The following is a 15,675-nucleotide window of genomic DNA, read 5'->3' as shown; positions in this document are numbered from 1 at the left end:
AATTTGGGTGGAGGCGGCCTGTAGGGGTTGGTGCGACGAAGGCGGGCGGAGGTGAGCGGCGGCGGCCATGGTGGCGGCGCTGCAAGGTTGGGGACGGGGCTAGCGGCGGCGGACGAGCTTGAGGAGGTGGAGGGGGTTCTACCCTTGCCCTCACCTCAGGTGGAGAGGCAGCGAGGTGGCCTGGCCACAGCAGCAAGCGGCGGCTGGCACTGGCGGGCGTGGCGGCGGCACTGCGGGGCTGAGCAGGGGCGCTGGCGGCAGTGGGCGAGCTTGTGGAGGGGCGGAGGTGCGGTGGAGGCCTATTTATAGGCCGGGGCGAGGTGGGAGGAGGGGGGCGCGGTAGTGGTGGCCGGCCGGTGAGCTCGGCCGCATTAATGGCATGGGGGCGCGGCGGTGGCCTCCGCCTCGCCGAGCGGCGTCGTGCTGGTGGTGGCGAACGGCGCGGCGGAGGCGGGCAGGGAGCGCGCGGCGGCTCGGGCCCGTGCGGCGGAGGCAGGCGGAGACCGGCGCGGCGGCAGGCGGGCGGGGACTCGCGCCTCGGCGAGGGGAGTAATGTGTTTGGGATAAGGGGTAGTATAGTCTTTTCTTTTTTTTTCTTTTTTGTGAAATTTTTTTGGAACAATTATTGAGGTCCAGCTCACGGTGTTGACAAACAGGGGCAAACGATGCCTTTAATTTTGAAAACCAGGGGCAAACATGCAAAGTTAAAAAAACAAGGGCAAATGTGCAATTACATCTCAAAACAAGGGCATCTATGCAATTGTCCCTTTAGAATAAGTTAGTCTAGCATGTTACTGTTAGATCAAGGAACCCACAATGCTTGAGACTGGCTTTAGGAAAGATGTTACAGCTCCAGCTCTGAAGATCTGGAAAATCCAGATGAACTAATGCACAACCGGCATGCACATTACAATGATGTCGTCAACACAAACTTTTTGAACTCAAGGTGACCTAAATCATGTTCTAAGGAATAATACTTCTATCTTACTGTTACCAATTGGAAGTTAATTTTGGAGTCTTCCGTTAATAAAAAAAGAGAAATCACAAATATTATTTAAGAAATATAAACATACGACCATTATTTCGATATGCTCTACTGATGGTTGAGTACCCATTAGATTTAATTTCCTTTTATATTTCTAGCTTATGTCATTATGTAAAACTATGAATATAGATGGAAAAGGGAAAAGTTTATTTTTCAACCCTAAACTATCACGATCGTCCGATTTTAGTCCTTGAACTACAAAACCAGACATCGTACACCTCCAACTATCGAAACAGTTCGAAAAAACCCCGGTCTCGACCTAAGGTGGTTTTGCTACAGTAGATTTCCGAATTTCTATATTTTTACACCTCTCTAAATTAAATAATAGAGAAAGAATAGTTGATATGCTCTACAAATTGTGATATTTTGCTGGGAGGTAGCACAAGAGGCAAAGATCGATTTCAGCTAGATGTGCTACTTTAGACATAAATGATTTTGAATTATAAAATTTTAAAAATTAGAAAAATTCAAAATATCTTTAATTTTTAGGCCAGCTAAACCTTTGCTAAAAATACATTAAAAACATGATAATTCACACTTTTTTATTTAGTTTAATAATATATTTTTATTGGTCCAATTTTTTGAAACTATTTGAATTCCTTCACAATGCTCAAATTTGATTATTTAAAATTCTAATTTGATAATTTTCTATAGAACTTGGGCCAATAAAAAATACTTTATTAAACTAAATAATTTTTTTGAATTATCTTGTTTTAATGCATTTTTAGCAAAGGTTTAGCTAGCCTAAAAATTCAAGGAATCTTGAATTCTACCTATTTAAAAATTTTATAATTCAAATTCCTTTACATCTGATGTCACACGTCCAACCAAAATAAATTCCTTGTCTCTTTTGGTACCTCATAGCAAAATACCATGATTTTTAGATAATATAAACTATGCTTTCTCCATTATTTAATTGAGCGAGGTGTAAAATTTTAGAAATAAAGAATTTACTGTAGTAAAACCGCCTTAGGTTGAGTCCAGGGTTGTTTTTCGAACGGTTTCGGCAGTTGAAGGTGTAGGATGTCCGGTTTCGTAATTCAAGGGCTAAAATCAAACGATCGTCATAGTTTAGGATTAAAAAATAGACTTTTCCCAATAGAAAAACTTATAGGTTATGATAGTTGGCTTCATTGTGAATAAACTAATATTATTCTTATGTTATCAGTCTTTATATTTTTATTACCATATACGGTTAAAGTTTAAAATATTTAACTTGGAGACAAGATAAAGATAGCTATATTCTGGGATGGAGGTAGTACCTATTTCTAAAGATGGGGAGGTTAGCGCAAAACAAAACAGCAGTATGCAATGTAGCATAATAAGCTCGTCGCACAGCTCGGAAAGATTCAGTCAGCGAATGATCAGTTGTTTCCTGCATACTACTCAACCCATCCCCAGCCTCTTTCTACAGAAACGCTGACAACTATAGACGCTAACAGGTCATGGACGGCCGGGTCACCAAGCAATCCACGGGATGCATGCATGTGCCGCCCTCGTCACCTCCGGGACTGTCCCGACGGGGTTGCGTCGCCACTTGCGCACATTGATCATCACTACACCACAGCTCCACAATAGCGATGGAGGGACAACAGCGATGGAGCAAGAAACCAAGGGGCACGTGCCAACCCCGCTCCCCCCCCCCCCCCCCCCCCCCCCCCCCGGTACCTGTCTCTACTTGGAGCTCGTCTCTCGCCATGCCTGCGGTAGCATCCAATCAATCAATGTCCAGTGACCGTGGACTCACCTCGATGTCCGAAGCAGGCGTCATCTTCTTCATCTCCAGTGTGCACGAGACAGGATCATTTCAGTAAGATTGATACATGAAAATGTGCATCCAAGTCAGCACATTCTTACCCCTCCTTGACATGATGCCTGGCGATTTCAAAGCCGCCAAATTCCTTGTAAATTACACCGAAACCAAAGTGTGGAAAAAGGAAAGGAAAAGAGCGCTGCTGCAGCAAGCACCAACCTATCCATCCCTGCAGGACCATGAATCATTCAGGTCCTGGCATGCCTGCCATTCCACGGACAGCCAGCACGGTACCACCACCACACCAATCAGGCAGGCAAGGACACACACAAAAATATGGCTTAGTCCAGTGGTCACCAGCTGCTAAGCACAATTAAGCAGATATGCAGGGTGATGAAGCAACAGACAACTTCATGTCAGATCTGCCGAAGAACCTTGAGCATCCATGGCAGGCTCATTCCTTTCCTTTTTTCTAGCAGCAGCACGTGTGATCGTCCGTGCGTCTCGGTTCTTCACATAGCAATAATTGGAGGGTCCAATGCATCCATGCATCATGTATTGGGGATGATAATTGACAAAGTTGTGGCCCCAAGATTCTCCAGAAACTAACTGTCCAAGAACAACCAATCCAAGATGTATGTTGCAATGAAATGATGCCTTGGTGCACTGTACAGGGATGAAAATTTGTTCTCCTGTATCCAAAGCAAACTTGAAAGTCAAGCAATTCTTTGGAAGCAAGCAAAAAAAAAAGTTCATTAGCATTATAGTTCTGATTGTATAGTTAGCAGGTTTATTCGAACTTATCTTTTGTTTGCTACCTTTTGACATTCCAATATAGAAACCTGATGGCCACTGACTCTATAAGATGCATAGCTTCCAGCAATATGTGCATTTTCTGAAGATTACTGCAAAGTATTGCTGGTGCTGGAAACCCTATGACAAACTGTTAGTATATCTTGCTATAACAGAGGGTCGGTCCCCAAGGATGTTGGTCCCCAAGGATGCTTATGAATTGCTAACTGCTTGCTTTCGGAGTGTGAACATTCTGCTCCATCAGACATTAAATTTCTGAAAAAAACTACTGGGTCAATAATTTGTTTTATTTGGCACTGTTATTCAGATGCCTTGTGCACAAATCCTTGATGTCAGCCCAATGGCATTAGGCCCCTCAAGCATGAAGGTTGGGCCTACGAGCCCAACATCAAGTCAAACATGTCATATGGAAGAAGGGTGTGGTGCTACAGAGAATAACCTCCACATCTGGTCTGCTGCTCTCTGAGATTGCCTTCATAACTTCCCGCACCTTGGATAAAGGAGGCCATTTGGTTTGGTAAGGCACTGATTGCCATCTTGATTGTTGTAATGTTACTATTATATGGCATTCAGAATCCACGTTCTACTTTTCAAAAGATAAAACTACCAGCTGTAGATGTAGGAAAATTCTCACCAGCCAAGATATAACCAATAACTGTTAGAAGTAATACATCCTGAAAGCTAAGTAGTCCCTGTGAAGATCCCATTGTAGTAGCTTGCTTGTGAGGGTCCATTGAAGTGCTAGTGTTGATGAAATCACGAAGCTCACTGGCAAGCTTTTGAGTTGTCTCTGCAGATGTTACACTTAATATTCTCTCAGCACTAGTAAAAGCATCCCAGCGAGAACTTTGAGGCTTCAGGAGAGTCATTTCAGCAGCCAGAGCTAACTGGATAACTCCTCTGTTTCTTAACAGTGATAGACTGATAACTGATCCTGGATTTATCACCACAGAATACGATGATGGCATACTTTCCTTGCGTGGCAACGACAAGAGCATCCTATCAAGAAATGAGTCACCATGGAAGCAAGGAGTTAGCAGATCAATGGTACAATCCAAATGCATTTGTTTCATGACTTAACCTGAGTATAGACACCTAGCTCGTCTCTAGTAGTGCTCTATTCATCTCCATATGCGTCGACAATATGAGCAACCAAACATTTAAATTGATACCACAGCAAGTTTACTTCTTGCACATATCATGTACACAGTGAATATCATCCCACGTCAATGCCAAAAAAAAATACTAGTAGTCCGAAAAACAAGGTAAATGCATGGCAAATATATACACCTTTTTATAGAAAATGTAAGTGTCTGGAAAAGATATACAACCACCAACATTAATTCATTATTGTTAGCATCAACGCGACGTATGCCACTATATAATGCTTCTATCTCAATGCCCCCAATGCCATTTTGACATTGGCAGGAGAAGGGAGAGGGAATGTGAGAGCTAGACTATTTTCTTTTTTTTTAATCATTGACTTGTTGGGAATAGGAGGCAAAAGTGAAAATGTGATTAGGGACCTAAAAATAATTTCTCCAATCATTTGGTACTAGTCCTGTTGCCGCGTGACATACGGCTGTCTCTGATGAAATAATGGAATGACATCCTGTACAAATAGGACTTGAGTGAAAAAGGTGACTAGATCAATGAAATGGTAAAGTACTCGAAAAGTTCTATTATTTAGAGATGTAAACTTCTCGTCAAGTCCTTATAAATGTAACACTTGGCTATAGCTTGTCTTATGAAATGAACATAAAGGAACACAATCAATATTATGTACCATTGCTCACAACCACATTAGGTTTTGTTGTGAATGATTCATTGTAGTGATTCAGTTAACTGATTATTTCTGGTGCAAATATTTTGACTTTTGCTGAGAATAACATGATACAAATATTGCCAAACAAACATGCTTAAGCTCCGTCATCATCTGTTGCACTTGGCAGTATCTCAAATAGTTACCTATGGTAGAATAGAGTTCTGGGTTTCTGTCCGAAATGACTGAATCTCACCGAAACTCGTCACCCATCTCGGAAGGGTCCAAAATGAATTCAATACTTCAAAATTCGAATATTTCCAGGAATCTATCCAAAAACCGACCGAAATTGACCGAAATTCGCCCAATTCAGTTGGTACCGAATTTTTCCCAAATTGAATCCCAAAACCATAGTAGACCACCGGGAGCATCATACAAGATTCCATCGTACTGAAGTTACCAAAGACTGTACTATAGTTACCCTTGAGCGTTGGTGGTGCCAAAGCCGGCAGTGGCGCGTGCCTTGAGCCAGTTTGATGACTTTGTCGAGCACCTTATCTTCTCAACGTTATCCTTAGTCCTTACGCTCCTTGACGGTCTGGCGTCACATCCCAAGGTACATGCATGCGGAGCGTCTTGTTGTGCTCCCGGTGTGCTTGCAGAGATTTGGAACCCTAAGTTTCCTTGAGAGATTTTCTATTATCTATATTTTTTGTGCACAGAATTTGAATATATTTGTAATCATAGCTATTTTCGGTATGGTACATATATGCTCAGGTCAATAAAAATACGATTGCAGCAATGCAACCATGTCTCAACATGAAGTTTGGATAGTTTCCATATGGTGGTTGTGCAACAATTAGTTAGTATATACAATATTTAATATTAGATACCAAGTTACGAAGTATAGGACTCCCCACAAATTAAGCCGTTGTGCTATTCCAAGTCAACTCTACCTACTTTTTCAATCATAGTTTATTTTATTGCCCTGTCTGGAAATTAAAATAGAAGGCTCATGTACAATCCGATGTATAAGGCATGAAACATGATCTAATAAATAACCTAATGCACATTATATATATGTATGCGAACCTACTAAACTTCTTCCTTGCCATAGCATATAAGCCCAAGAATATCATGGACAGAAAAAAAACAAGAGCCTAAATTATTGGAAAAGGTTTGATACGGTTTGCTAGGCATGCGAGGCAGGAGGGAAGCAGATAAGAGTGTTGAAGGCACAATCAGCCGTCCAAACAAGAACAATAAGACTCCCACCAGACCGACTGAGGACATTGTGGCATGGAATTGTGAGAAAATAGGTGTCACTACAAAAAATCTATTGATTCATGACGATTGAATTTCGTCACAGATCACTGAAAAACCATCATAAAACAATATCTATGACGGTCTCAAATAACGTCATGTATTGAGCGTCACAGATCACACCTCGTGACGTTCCTTAAATTTTCGTCATAGATTACTTGATCCATGACGTTTTAAAATCGTCATGGTATGTCTCCGGCCCCCCTGAAGCCCAAACCAAGCCCGTTTTCTATGACGAAAATTAACGTCACGAACAGTATAATTTTCGTCACAGATTCAATTGCTATGTCACACATTGATGACATGGAGGATGACGTGGCTGCTGACATGGTGATGACATGGATGACAGTGATGACATCTAAATTGACGTGGACGATGACATGGCTGCTGACATGGAAAGTTAGGCTGATGTGGCAATCGACGTGGCAGATGATGTGGCTGCTGACATCAGCAACACAACCCATGAGTTGATGGGCCGAATTCAAAGTGGGCCACCAAGTTGGGCCTGATTTCAGGCCTAGATTAATTATCAACTCACAAAGTTTCAGCCCAATATTAATAATCAACTAACAAGATTTCAGCCCAAAATTATTAATCAAAACAAGAATAATCCAAAATTCACATCACAGCCATAATAACAAGATTTATCCAGAATTCACATGACAACTCAGCAAAACAATAACATTCCAGAATCCACATGATCAGCAAAAGATAGTTCCATTTGTCCAGAATCTAGAGTTTAAGCCATACAGTTTTCCAAGGCAACAAAATTAACCAGCAACAACAAAATATAGTATTCATCAAGATAACTCAGCAAAATATGAAGGCTACCCAAAAGCTACCAGATCAGACCACCATATGCTCAGCTTTGTCCATTTTGGCTTAGCAGCAGCTCAATTTTCTTCTCCAACTTAGCTTGCTTCTTCCGGTTCTCCTCTTGGTCTTTGATCCTTGCTTGTTCTATTCCCTGGACTTGATTTTTCAAACCATCCATTTCTTCACGCTGGTTGTTGACGATCGACTGAAGCTCAGAATTGGTTCTTTTCTCCACCTCCAATTCTGCTTGAACATTTTGTAGTGTAGTCCTTCGCTTTGCAACCTGGATGCCCACATTCCGAAGGAAGTGATTGGTTTTTGTGTTTTGATGAAGCACATCACCTACAACTTGGGTTGCAGACTTGGGTAGTCCATCTTCTGTTGGTGCAGCCAACTGATTTTCCATTTGAGTTTAGCAAAGATGAAAGCAGCAAACAATAGAAAACTGGTTTATGATCACAAGATATTAGAAAATAAGCATCTCTGAAAAGCACAATTAGATGTTGTCTTACAATAGCAGATTGTACAGTGGGCGTGTATCCTTTCTTTTTGTTGCTGTAGTGGCACATCTTAAACAAATCAACAGCATCAAGTTCTTTATCCTTGTACTCATCTTCTCTCTGCAAACAACATTTACATGGTGGTATACTTGGTCACACCTAGAACATTATTTTGGAGCAATATAGCAACAAATTGAAGAACAACAAGTAGACATTTATATTGGTGCAGCAAGAACTAATGGTGCTAGCATCTTATGGAACTAGAAATCTGTAAGCTTAGACATGACTAACTTTTTATATGAGACAGCAGCATAATAAATAAAGTGCATATTAAACTGAATTGGTACAGCAGCTATAAGTAGACATGACTTGGTACAGCAACTACAAGTAGACTTGGTACAGCAGCTACAATTACTCATGACTTGGTACAGCAGCTATATATGAGACAGCAGCATAATAAATAAAGTGCATATTAACATAGCTAACTTACCAATTTTTTTCTACATAAACTGGGTAGCTACAGGAGCCAGTTGTTTGGTGGAACTTTACATCATCTCGATTCTCTTTGTTCTTTCGACTTGCCTCCTACATCAAAAGACAATACATGTAAGAAACGTGAAAGATTAGCATGTACAAGCATAGAGTCCTGTTTTCTGAAAAATACCATTTTTTGGGGGGTCATCCATGAGTCCACAAGGTCAATCCACTGTTCATTACTCATCACTTTTACAGGAGAAGTTTTCCTAACCAGATGTAGAGGAACAGAATCAAAGAAATATTTTTTCAGCTTGTATCGCTGTTGGCGAATTGCAGATTGCATCATCTCCAAGCAACCCCTTCTGACTACTTCATTACTTGTGTCGATGTCAAACTTTGCCTATCCATATGTTGAAACATGTATAAGAAATTTTACAACTAACACAAGGAATGAACAGCTTGCAATAAGAAATTACAGTAACTAAAATTCTTTTCTAAAATCCAGCAGCTAAAAATGTACAGTCACATTTACATTTCCAGATTCTAGTGAAAAATAATTGTATAAGGTGCAATTACCATTTGCCCACATCTAGGAGTATAATGCCAATATAATTGTAGTACCGAAAGGCAATTGCAATTAATTTAGGGCAAGGTACTTACACGTAGTCTTCCCAAAAACAGCTCAAACAGCGCAGGGTGCTTCTTGTATTCCTTCCAGTGCTTGAACACAGGAATATGATTTCTGACTGCAATGTTGCATTCAGTGGCATACATTGCAACAATCTTAGGTTCCACGGGCCTTATATTCCCTTCAGTTATGACAACTAGCAGTTTGGCACCATGAGCTCGGGTCAACCTCTGGAGACCATGTCCCATATTTACTCCTCGGTCCCATGGCTCTTCTCTGTGATGTAAATGCACATAGAAGTTGCAATTAGTGAGATGGTCATTCATCAAACAAACCATTTGCAATCAGCAACCAAAGTAACAAGGAAATATGCTATATGGCAAATAAATGAACAAACGCTCACCTTCGGTGGTCATCTGGTCGTGTCCATCTAGATGAGTAATGCAATCAACTCCATCACCAGCAATGGTGTTGTCATCATGCCGGGTAAATCCATCTAAAAATTGCAGGCAGTAAGAATGCATTCAATTTGTGGATCAAATCTAACAGAATGATAGTAAAAAAACATCACCTTCATTCTCCCGGTTGGGGCTTCCATTATGACGTGGAATCGCATTGCCTCCATTGGTGATGTTGGTGCTGTCAGCTTGCTGACCAGGCCCGTCATCTTAAAAATATTGACAAGTCAGATTGCATTCATGTAATTAAAGCAAGAACAGTAATAAGAAACATGGTAACAGAACTTGCCTTTCAAAGCAGCTTGGGTGCTATCATTAGGCTCGGATGGAGGTGGCACATGGATATTACTTGGTGTCAGATTTGTATCAGGTTGGGTGATGCTTGACTTTGACCTTGTAACTCTAGTAGGTGCTTGATCTGCAAAAACCCTCTTGCGAGACCGAAACCTCACTCCAGGAAATACATTTGATCTTTCTTTGGTAGTTTGCTTGGGAGCCTTCTCCTTAGTTCCCTAGTACAATGTAATCATTGATTAGTGAACAGACTGGGGAGACTGATATATTGCATTAGGAAGCAAACAAGTTAAGGCTTAACAAGGTGGAGGAATGAGCACCTTAGCATTGTCATCACCAATCAAATCTCCTTGATCAATATCATCCTGTGAAGGATCATACTCAGATCCAGAGTCTTCATTATCTCTATGCTTTGCATTTTTCTTGTTTACAGCAGTGCCACTATTGTTTGGAAATATGCTGGAAAAACCAGAAACTCCAAGTTCCCGAAGCCTAGCACTGTTGGCCATACATTGTCGGAGGCGCTCTTGTTCATATGGATGTAGTGCATGTCCTTGGATAAAAGAAAACATGGACAACAGATTATTATTTTTGTAGTAGCAATACATGTGGAGACAAAAATTCAACTGGAATTCAAAAGTAAACAAGGACATGGTTGTTATCTGACCTCCATGTGGTCTCCTCTGTCCCTCCGTCATCATCGGGCTAGGGTCCTTGGACATTTAATCCTTGCTAACATGATAAGAACATTTATAAACAAAGTATCAATGCACCAGTAAATTTAATTCAAAATTGAAATGCTTCAGAGAAGTCGTAAATAAATATTTATGTAAAACAACAATCTGAATCTAATTGAAAACAGGACATATGCATAAGGCAAGAACATATGCATCTAATTCTTCACAAATTTCTGTGCAGATTAACAAGTATAAGTAGAGCAAACCCTAGAATAATCAAGACCATAAGGCAAGAACATGGGCCTATTTTGTTTACCTCTCAGAGATTGCTGCGTCTGCTAGCACTTGAAGCCGTTGAAGCCTAGCAGTCAAGGACGATGGCGTAGTGGTGGAGAAGCCCTTGAAGCGGTGGTGACGAGGAGGCACACGTACACGGCTGCAGCTCCCTGGACGACCTCCCTCCGCGAGATGCACCCTCGGCTACGTCTCCCTTCGCAAGCACGGCACCGCCGGGGTTCGCCCTCGGCCGCGTCTCCCTCCGCGAGCACAGCGCCGCCGGGGTTCGCCCTCGGCCGCGTCTCCCTTCGCGAGCACGGCGCCGACGGGGTTCGCCCTCGGCCGCGTCTCCCTCTGCGAGCACGGCGCCGCCGGGGTTCACCCTCGGCCGCGTCTCCCTCCGCGTCTCCCTTGCGTTTTGTGAAGCGGCGGCGGCGGCTTGGTTGGGGCTAGGGTTTGGCCGAACTGAGTGGATGCCGCATCTTGTAATCTATATATAGTGGGGGTACTGCGGTTGAGAAATTACCAGTTTGCCCACCCCCCATGGTATTCTAAACTTGGTGACCACATGGGTATTACAGTAATTGTGTTGTCGGAGGTTTTTGGCCTGGCAGGCTTTTTCCCGCGCGGTCGCCCGTTCGTGGTCTGTTTTTGTGCAATTGTCTATGAATCATGGCACAAATTTTGTTTAAAAAAATCATGGTATGTTTTTTTTTTTGCAACTTTGGTGACTAAGTTTGCACAATTTTTTTTGTTAGTAAAAGTCAAACGAATTATATCATGTTTGCACAAATTTAGAATGGAGGGAGTGTATAAATGGTACTTTTAATGTACTAACAATAAGATTAGTCATTGTGACATGAATCATTGCGGTACATATATATTTGATAGTTGATATCTTGAGTTCATATATCTTGTCGGAGCTAAGATTCGTTCGTGAATAGTAGCTAGCCTAATGGGAATTCGGGTAGTGGAAAATTCGGCTATCTATGCTATCTATGTTATCGATTCAATGATCCTCTTAGGGCGCGGCTAGCGAGACTAAATTGTTGGGGACGGACAGCAACTTCGGCATTACTTCAAGATTTGAAACAAGAATTAGCCCTTTAGGATCTTGGTGCGTTGCGGGTTTTCCCAAAATACCCGATCAACTGCCAAATAATTATCTCTCCCATTAGGTAATAAGTAAAAAAGGGATCAAATAAGCAAAAGGAAGGATACATATACTCCCTCCGTCCCAAAATAAGTGCTTATCTCACATTTCGAGAAGTCAACAAATTTTAAGTTTGACTTATTTTGGGACGGAGCGAGTATATTTGAATGTGGATATCTTGAGTTTGTATACCATGTTGGAACTAAGATTCTTAAGTTGAACAAATGTGGTTGATTTAAGCCTAGCTATTTGATTTGTGGGATATGCAAGAAATGGAATATTTAAGGCAAATAAATATACAAAAGTAAAATGGAACTAGGATTCGTTCAATTTGAACAAATGGAAGAATTTATTCATTAAGCCAAATAAATGGACAAAAGTAATTATATGTATTCGTTCAATTCGTCGGCCCTCTCTGCTGCCGGATCAATGGAGCACCACTCGATTCGGCAGCTCCTGGACAAGTTTGGTCGGTTATGCGCAGGCCCGGTTCTCCTTGCCGCAGGCGACGACCCCCTCGCCGAAGGCAGAGATGACCCCCTCGCCGCAGTTGGAGACTCCATCGCCGCAGGCGGAGAAGACCCCTTGGCCGCAGGCGGAGACCCCCTCGCCGCAGGAGGAGATGATCCCCTCGCCGCAGGAGATGATCCCCACGCCGCAGGAGATGATCCCCTCGCCGCAGGAGGAGCCCCCCTCGCCGCAGGAGGAGATGATCCCATCGCCACAGGAGGAGACGACCCCCTGGCCGCAGGCGGAGATCCCCTAGCCGCAGGTGGAGACGACCTGGAGGTTAGGTCCTCTTCTGCTATATCACTCAATTATGTCACTGAAATCTTGTGCCAATTGACGATATAATGCCTCTAGTGCATTTGTCTTTTACATCTGGATTGGACATTCACAATGGAATTGTGTGATCTGGTACTCTCTGATGGCTTCTTTTGAGCTCATCTGAAGTATAATAAGATGGGTTAAGAAATAAATCATATCATAGCTCATCTGTACTTATTGTTGTAGGCTCAATATAGGCACATGATTATGATTCCATTAGGTACTTGCTGCATGCCATTTGCATCTAGTGATGGGTACTTGTGTATTGTTTTCTCATTGGTGTTCCAATTCTCGTGTACCTGCAGACTAGAATTTAACCCTGAATGTATTAACTGAATCTGTTGCTTGTCATGTGATGCAGATCGTCCCGCTCTCCGGTGACAAGCCCTTCTTCACCATTGTCTTGTCTAAGGGCCATGTAGAGAAGCCTGTCCAGCTGGTTTGTATAGAGGTAATTTTATTGTTCATTCATGCAGTTCACTCAACTGAATGCTGTTGCTTATTCTTGTGCTCAGGAGATCCCGAGTCGTCTCCACTCCCACCTGCCAGGCTCGCGCGTCCCAGCAGTGCTCCAGTTCGGCAACCAGTCATGGGCGGTGACCTACTGTGGTGAACTCAAGTGCAAGAAGCTCGGTCCGGGGTGGAGGGACTTTGTCGTCGCCAACCGTCTGCGCATCGGGGACGGCTGCGTCTTCGAGCTCATCACGCTAGCTGCTGGAGGAACTGGGAGTGAGGGTGATGGGAAGGTGGTGTTCCGGGTGCAGGTGCTGCGCGGGGACTTGCCGGAGGAGATCACCTCCAGGGGCGCCACCTCTCAGGATCCCATTGTCATCGTTGACAACTAAGAACCGCACTCTGTTTAGCAGTAGCTAGTAGCTAGTAGGAGATGACAAATGGCTGCAAGCTAGTAGCTAGTAGGAGATGAAAAATGGCTGCATGTTTGTTGTTTCAGACTCTGTTTATGTGTCATGTGTTGTTGGCTGCATGTTTGTTGTTTCAGACTCTGTTTATGTGTCGTGTTGTTGGTGCATGCTCAACTGTAGTTGAATTTGTGTATCCTGCTGTCTGTGATGACTGAAAGGTTAATTTCATGAAATATATATTTGTGTATTATGCTGTCTATCTATCAAATTGTTCAAGCAGCACAGATGCTGCCAAAAATGTTCAAGCAGCAGAGATGCTGCCAAAAATTTGAGCAAACCAGTAATGCTGCTCAAATGTAATATGTTCTGACATCCTGCGGCTGCAAGTGGTGGTGCTGGCTAAAGTTTTTTTTTTTCATCTGCAAATGTGAACATATGCAAGTGGTGGCTGCAAAGAACGCATTCAGTAAAATTAATAATCATCAGAACCTTGACTTGAAGAAGGACAAGACCTGCAAGATGAACGTGATGGAGTTTCAAATAAAAAAAGGTGTATCACATGGCAGCAATTTCAACAAAACAGAACAAAGACCTGCAAGATGAACGTGATGGAGTTTCAAATAAAAAAAGGTGTATCACATGGCAGCAATTTCAACAAAACAGAATAAGCTGGTCAAATTAATTAAAATAATCTTGTGCATACACAGAACATGATCTCAAATAGTCTTGTGCATAGAAATACATGGTCATATTATTTAAAATTGTTCATACACTAGATAATTGCAAACTGAACAAGTAGCTATTCATCATCACTGTCAACCTCCAGTGCAGCACCTCCTTCATCATCGCTGCAGTACTCCAACAGTGTGTCGTCGTCTTCGTCTTCGCCATCTATCTCATGCACTTCTCGGTTTCTTTCCATCACCAACCTAGAAGTTTCAGCAGCTTCAAACCTAGCGCCTTGTTCATCATCTCTATTTAGAGGTGTATCACATGTTTTGTCTGAAATTGGGTGTCGTGTACCATCCTCTTCAAAGCACTCATTCTCTTGATATGCAGGAGAACTAAAGCTGCCGCCCTCAGTTTCTTTTACATTATAAAGATGCCTATGGTCAAATGTCTGGACAACGTGCCAATTTGCCCCCTCCTTAGTATCTGGCAAATAGAAAACCTTTTTAGCCTGAGTTGCCAAGATTAAAGAATCATCCTTGTACCATAGGTTTCCAATATTGATGCTTTTAAAAAAGCCATCATATTTAATCTCAGTCCTCTTTCCATCCAATTTAAACCAGTCACATTTAAACAGAACTACTGACCTCTCATCGCCAATATAGAGTAACTGAATTATCTCTTTCAAGATTCCAAAGAAATCAATGACATGACCATTATGTTCACCTTGTACCATAACTCCACTGTTCTGTGTTTTCTTGTTCTTGTCACGATCAACAGTGTTAAACCGCACACCATTCACAACACATGAAGAGTATTTCTTGACTATAAAATCAGGACCATAAGCCAAGGAAAAGAGATCTTCGTCTATCTCTTGATCAGTATTCCGCAACCTAAAGATCTATCAAATGCATGAAATAAACATATATAAAAATGTATACTACAAAATTGGCATTGAAATAAACATAAACAATTTGAATGTAAATCAAACTAACATGGTTCCTGAACCAATTCTGAAATCCTTGTCCAATAATTCTTTCAATGTTAGGCACTCCTCTATTTAGTTCATCTCTGAACATTCTGAAAAAATATAGCGTATGTTAAATACATGAGTGTCAAACAAAAGTATATAGAATACAATAGTTAGAAGTTTAGAACTTACTCCACATATTGCCCAAATTGACTACAGTTGTGAAGCACATACCACACCATTCGATCAAAGCCATTCTCATCGTATACAAGTTCAGGTGCAGAAGTAAAATGAACTCCATGGACAAAAACATCCACACCATAGTTCTCCTCATTAGAAAAACCTATATTTCTTGGTTCCCGATTAAATC

General features: G+C 41.9%; 1 protein-coding gene and 1 pseudogene across 1 annotated transcript; one reads left to right on the top strand and one right to left on the bottom strand.

Moving 5' to 3' along the window:
- Window positions 1-7,558: 7,558 nt before the first annotated feature.
- On the bottom strand, window positions 7,559-10,378 carry LOC120686612 (annotated as a pseudogene).
- A 2,129-nt stretch (window positions 10,379-12,507) lies between these two features.
- LOC120686610 (B3 domain-containing protein Os06g0112300-like) lies at window positions 12,508-13,648 on the top strand. Its single transcript, XM_039968818.1, has 3 exons — window positions 12,508-12,726; window positions 13,165-13,254; window positions 13,319-13,648. Exons 1-3 carry the CDS (start codon window positions 12,508-12,510, stop codon window positions 13,646-13,648), a joined length of 639 nt encoding a protein of 212 aa, XP_039824752.1.
- The last annotated feature ends 2,027 nt before the right edge of the window (window positions 13,649-15,675 follow it).

Source organism: Panicum virgatum, chromosome 8N (genome assembly GCF_016808335.1).
Source record: "Panicum virgatum strain AP13 chromosome 8N, P.virgatum_v5, whole genome shotgun sequence".
Lineage (NCBI taxonomy): Eukaryota > Viridiplantae > Streptophyta > Magnoliopsida > Poales > Poaceae > Panicum > Panicum virgatum.
Note: the sequence above shows the minus strand (reverse complement) of the source record. Positions and strands in the feature narration are given on the sequence as shown.

Coding starts and splice junctions, on each gene's coding strand:
- LOC120686610 (XM_039968818.1), top strand. CDS start 12,508: ATGACCCCCTCGCCGCAGTTGGAGACTCCATCGCCGCAGGCGGAGAAG. Junction 12,727..13,164: donor AGACGACCCCCTGGCCGCAG/GCGGAGATCCCC, acceptor CATGTGATGCAG/ATCGTCCCGCTCTCCGGTGA. Junction 13,255..13,318: donor TCCAGCTGGTTTGTATAGAG/GTAATTTTATTG, acceptor TCTTGTGCTCAG/GAGATCCCGAGTCGTCTCCA.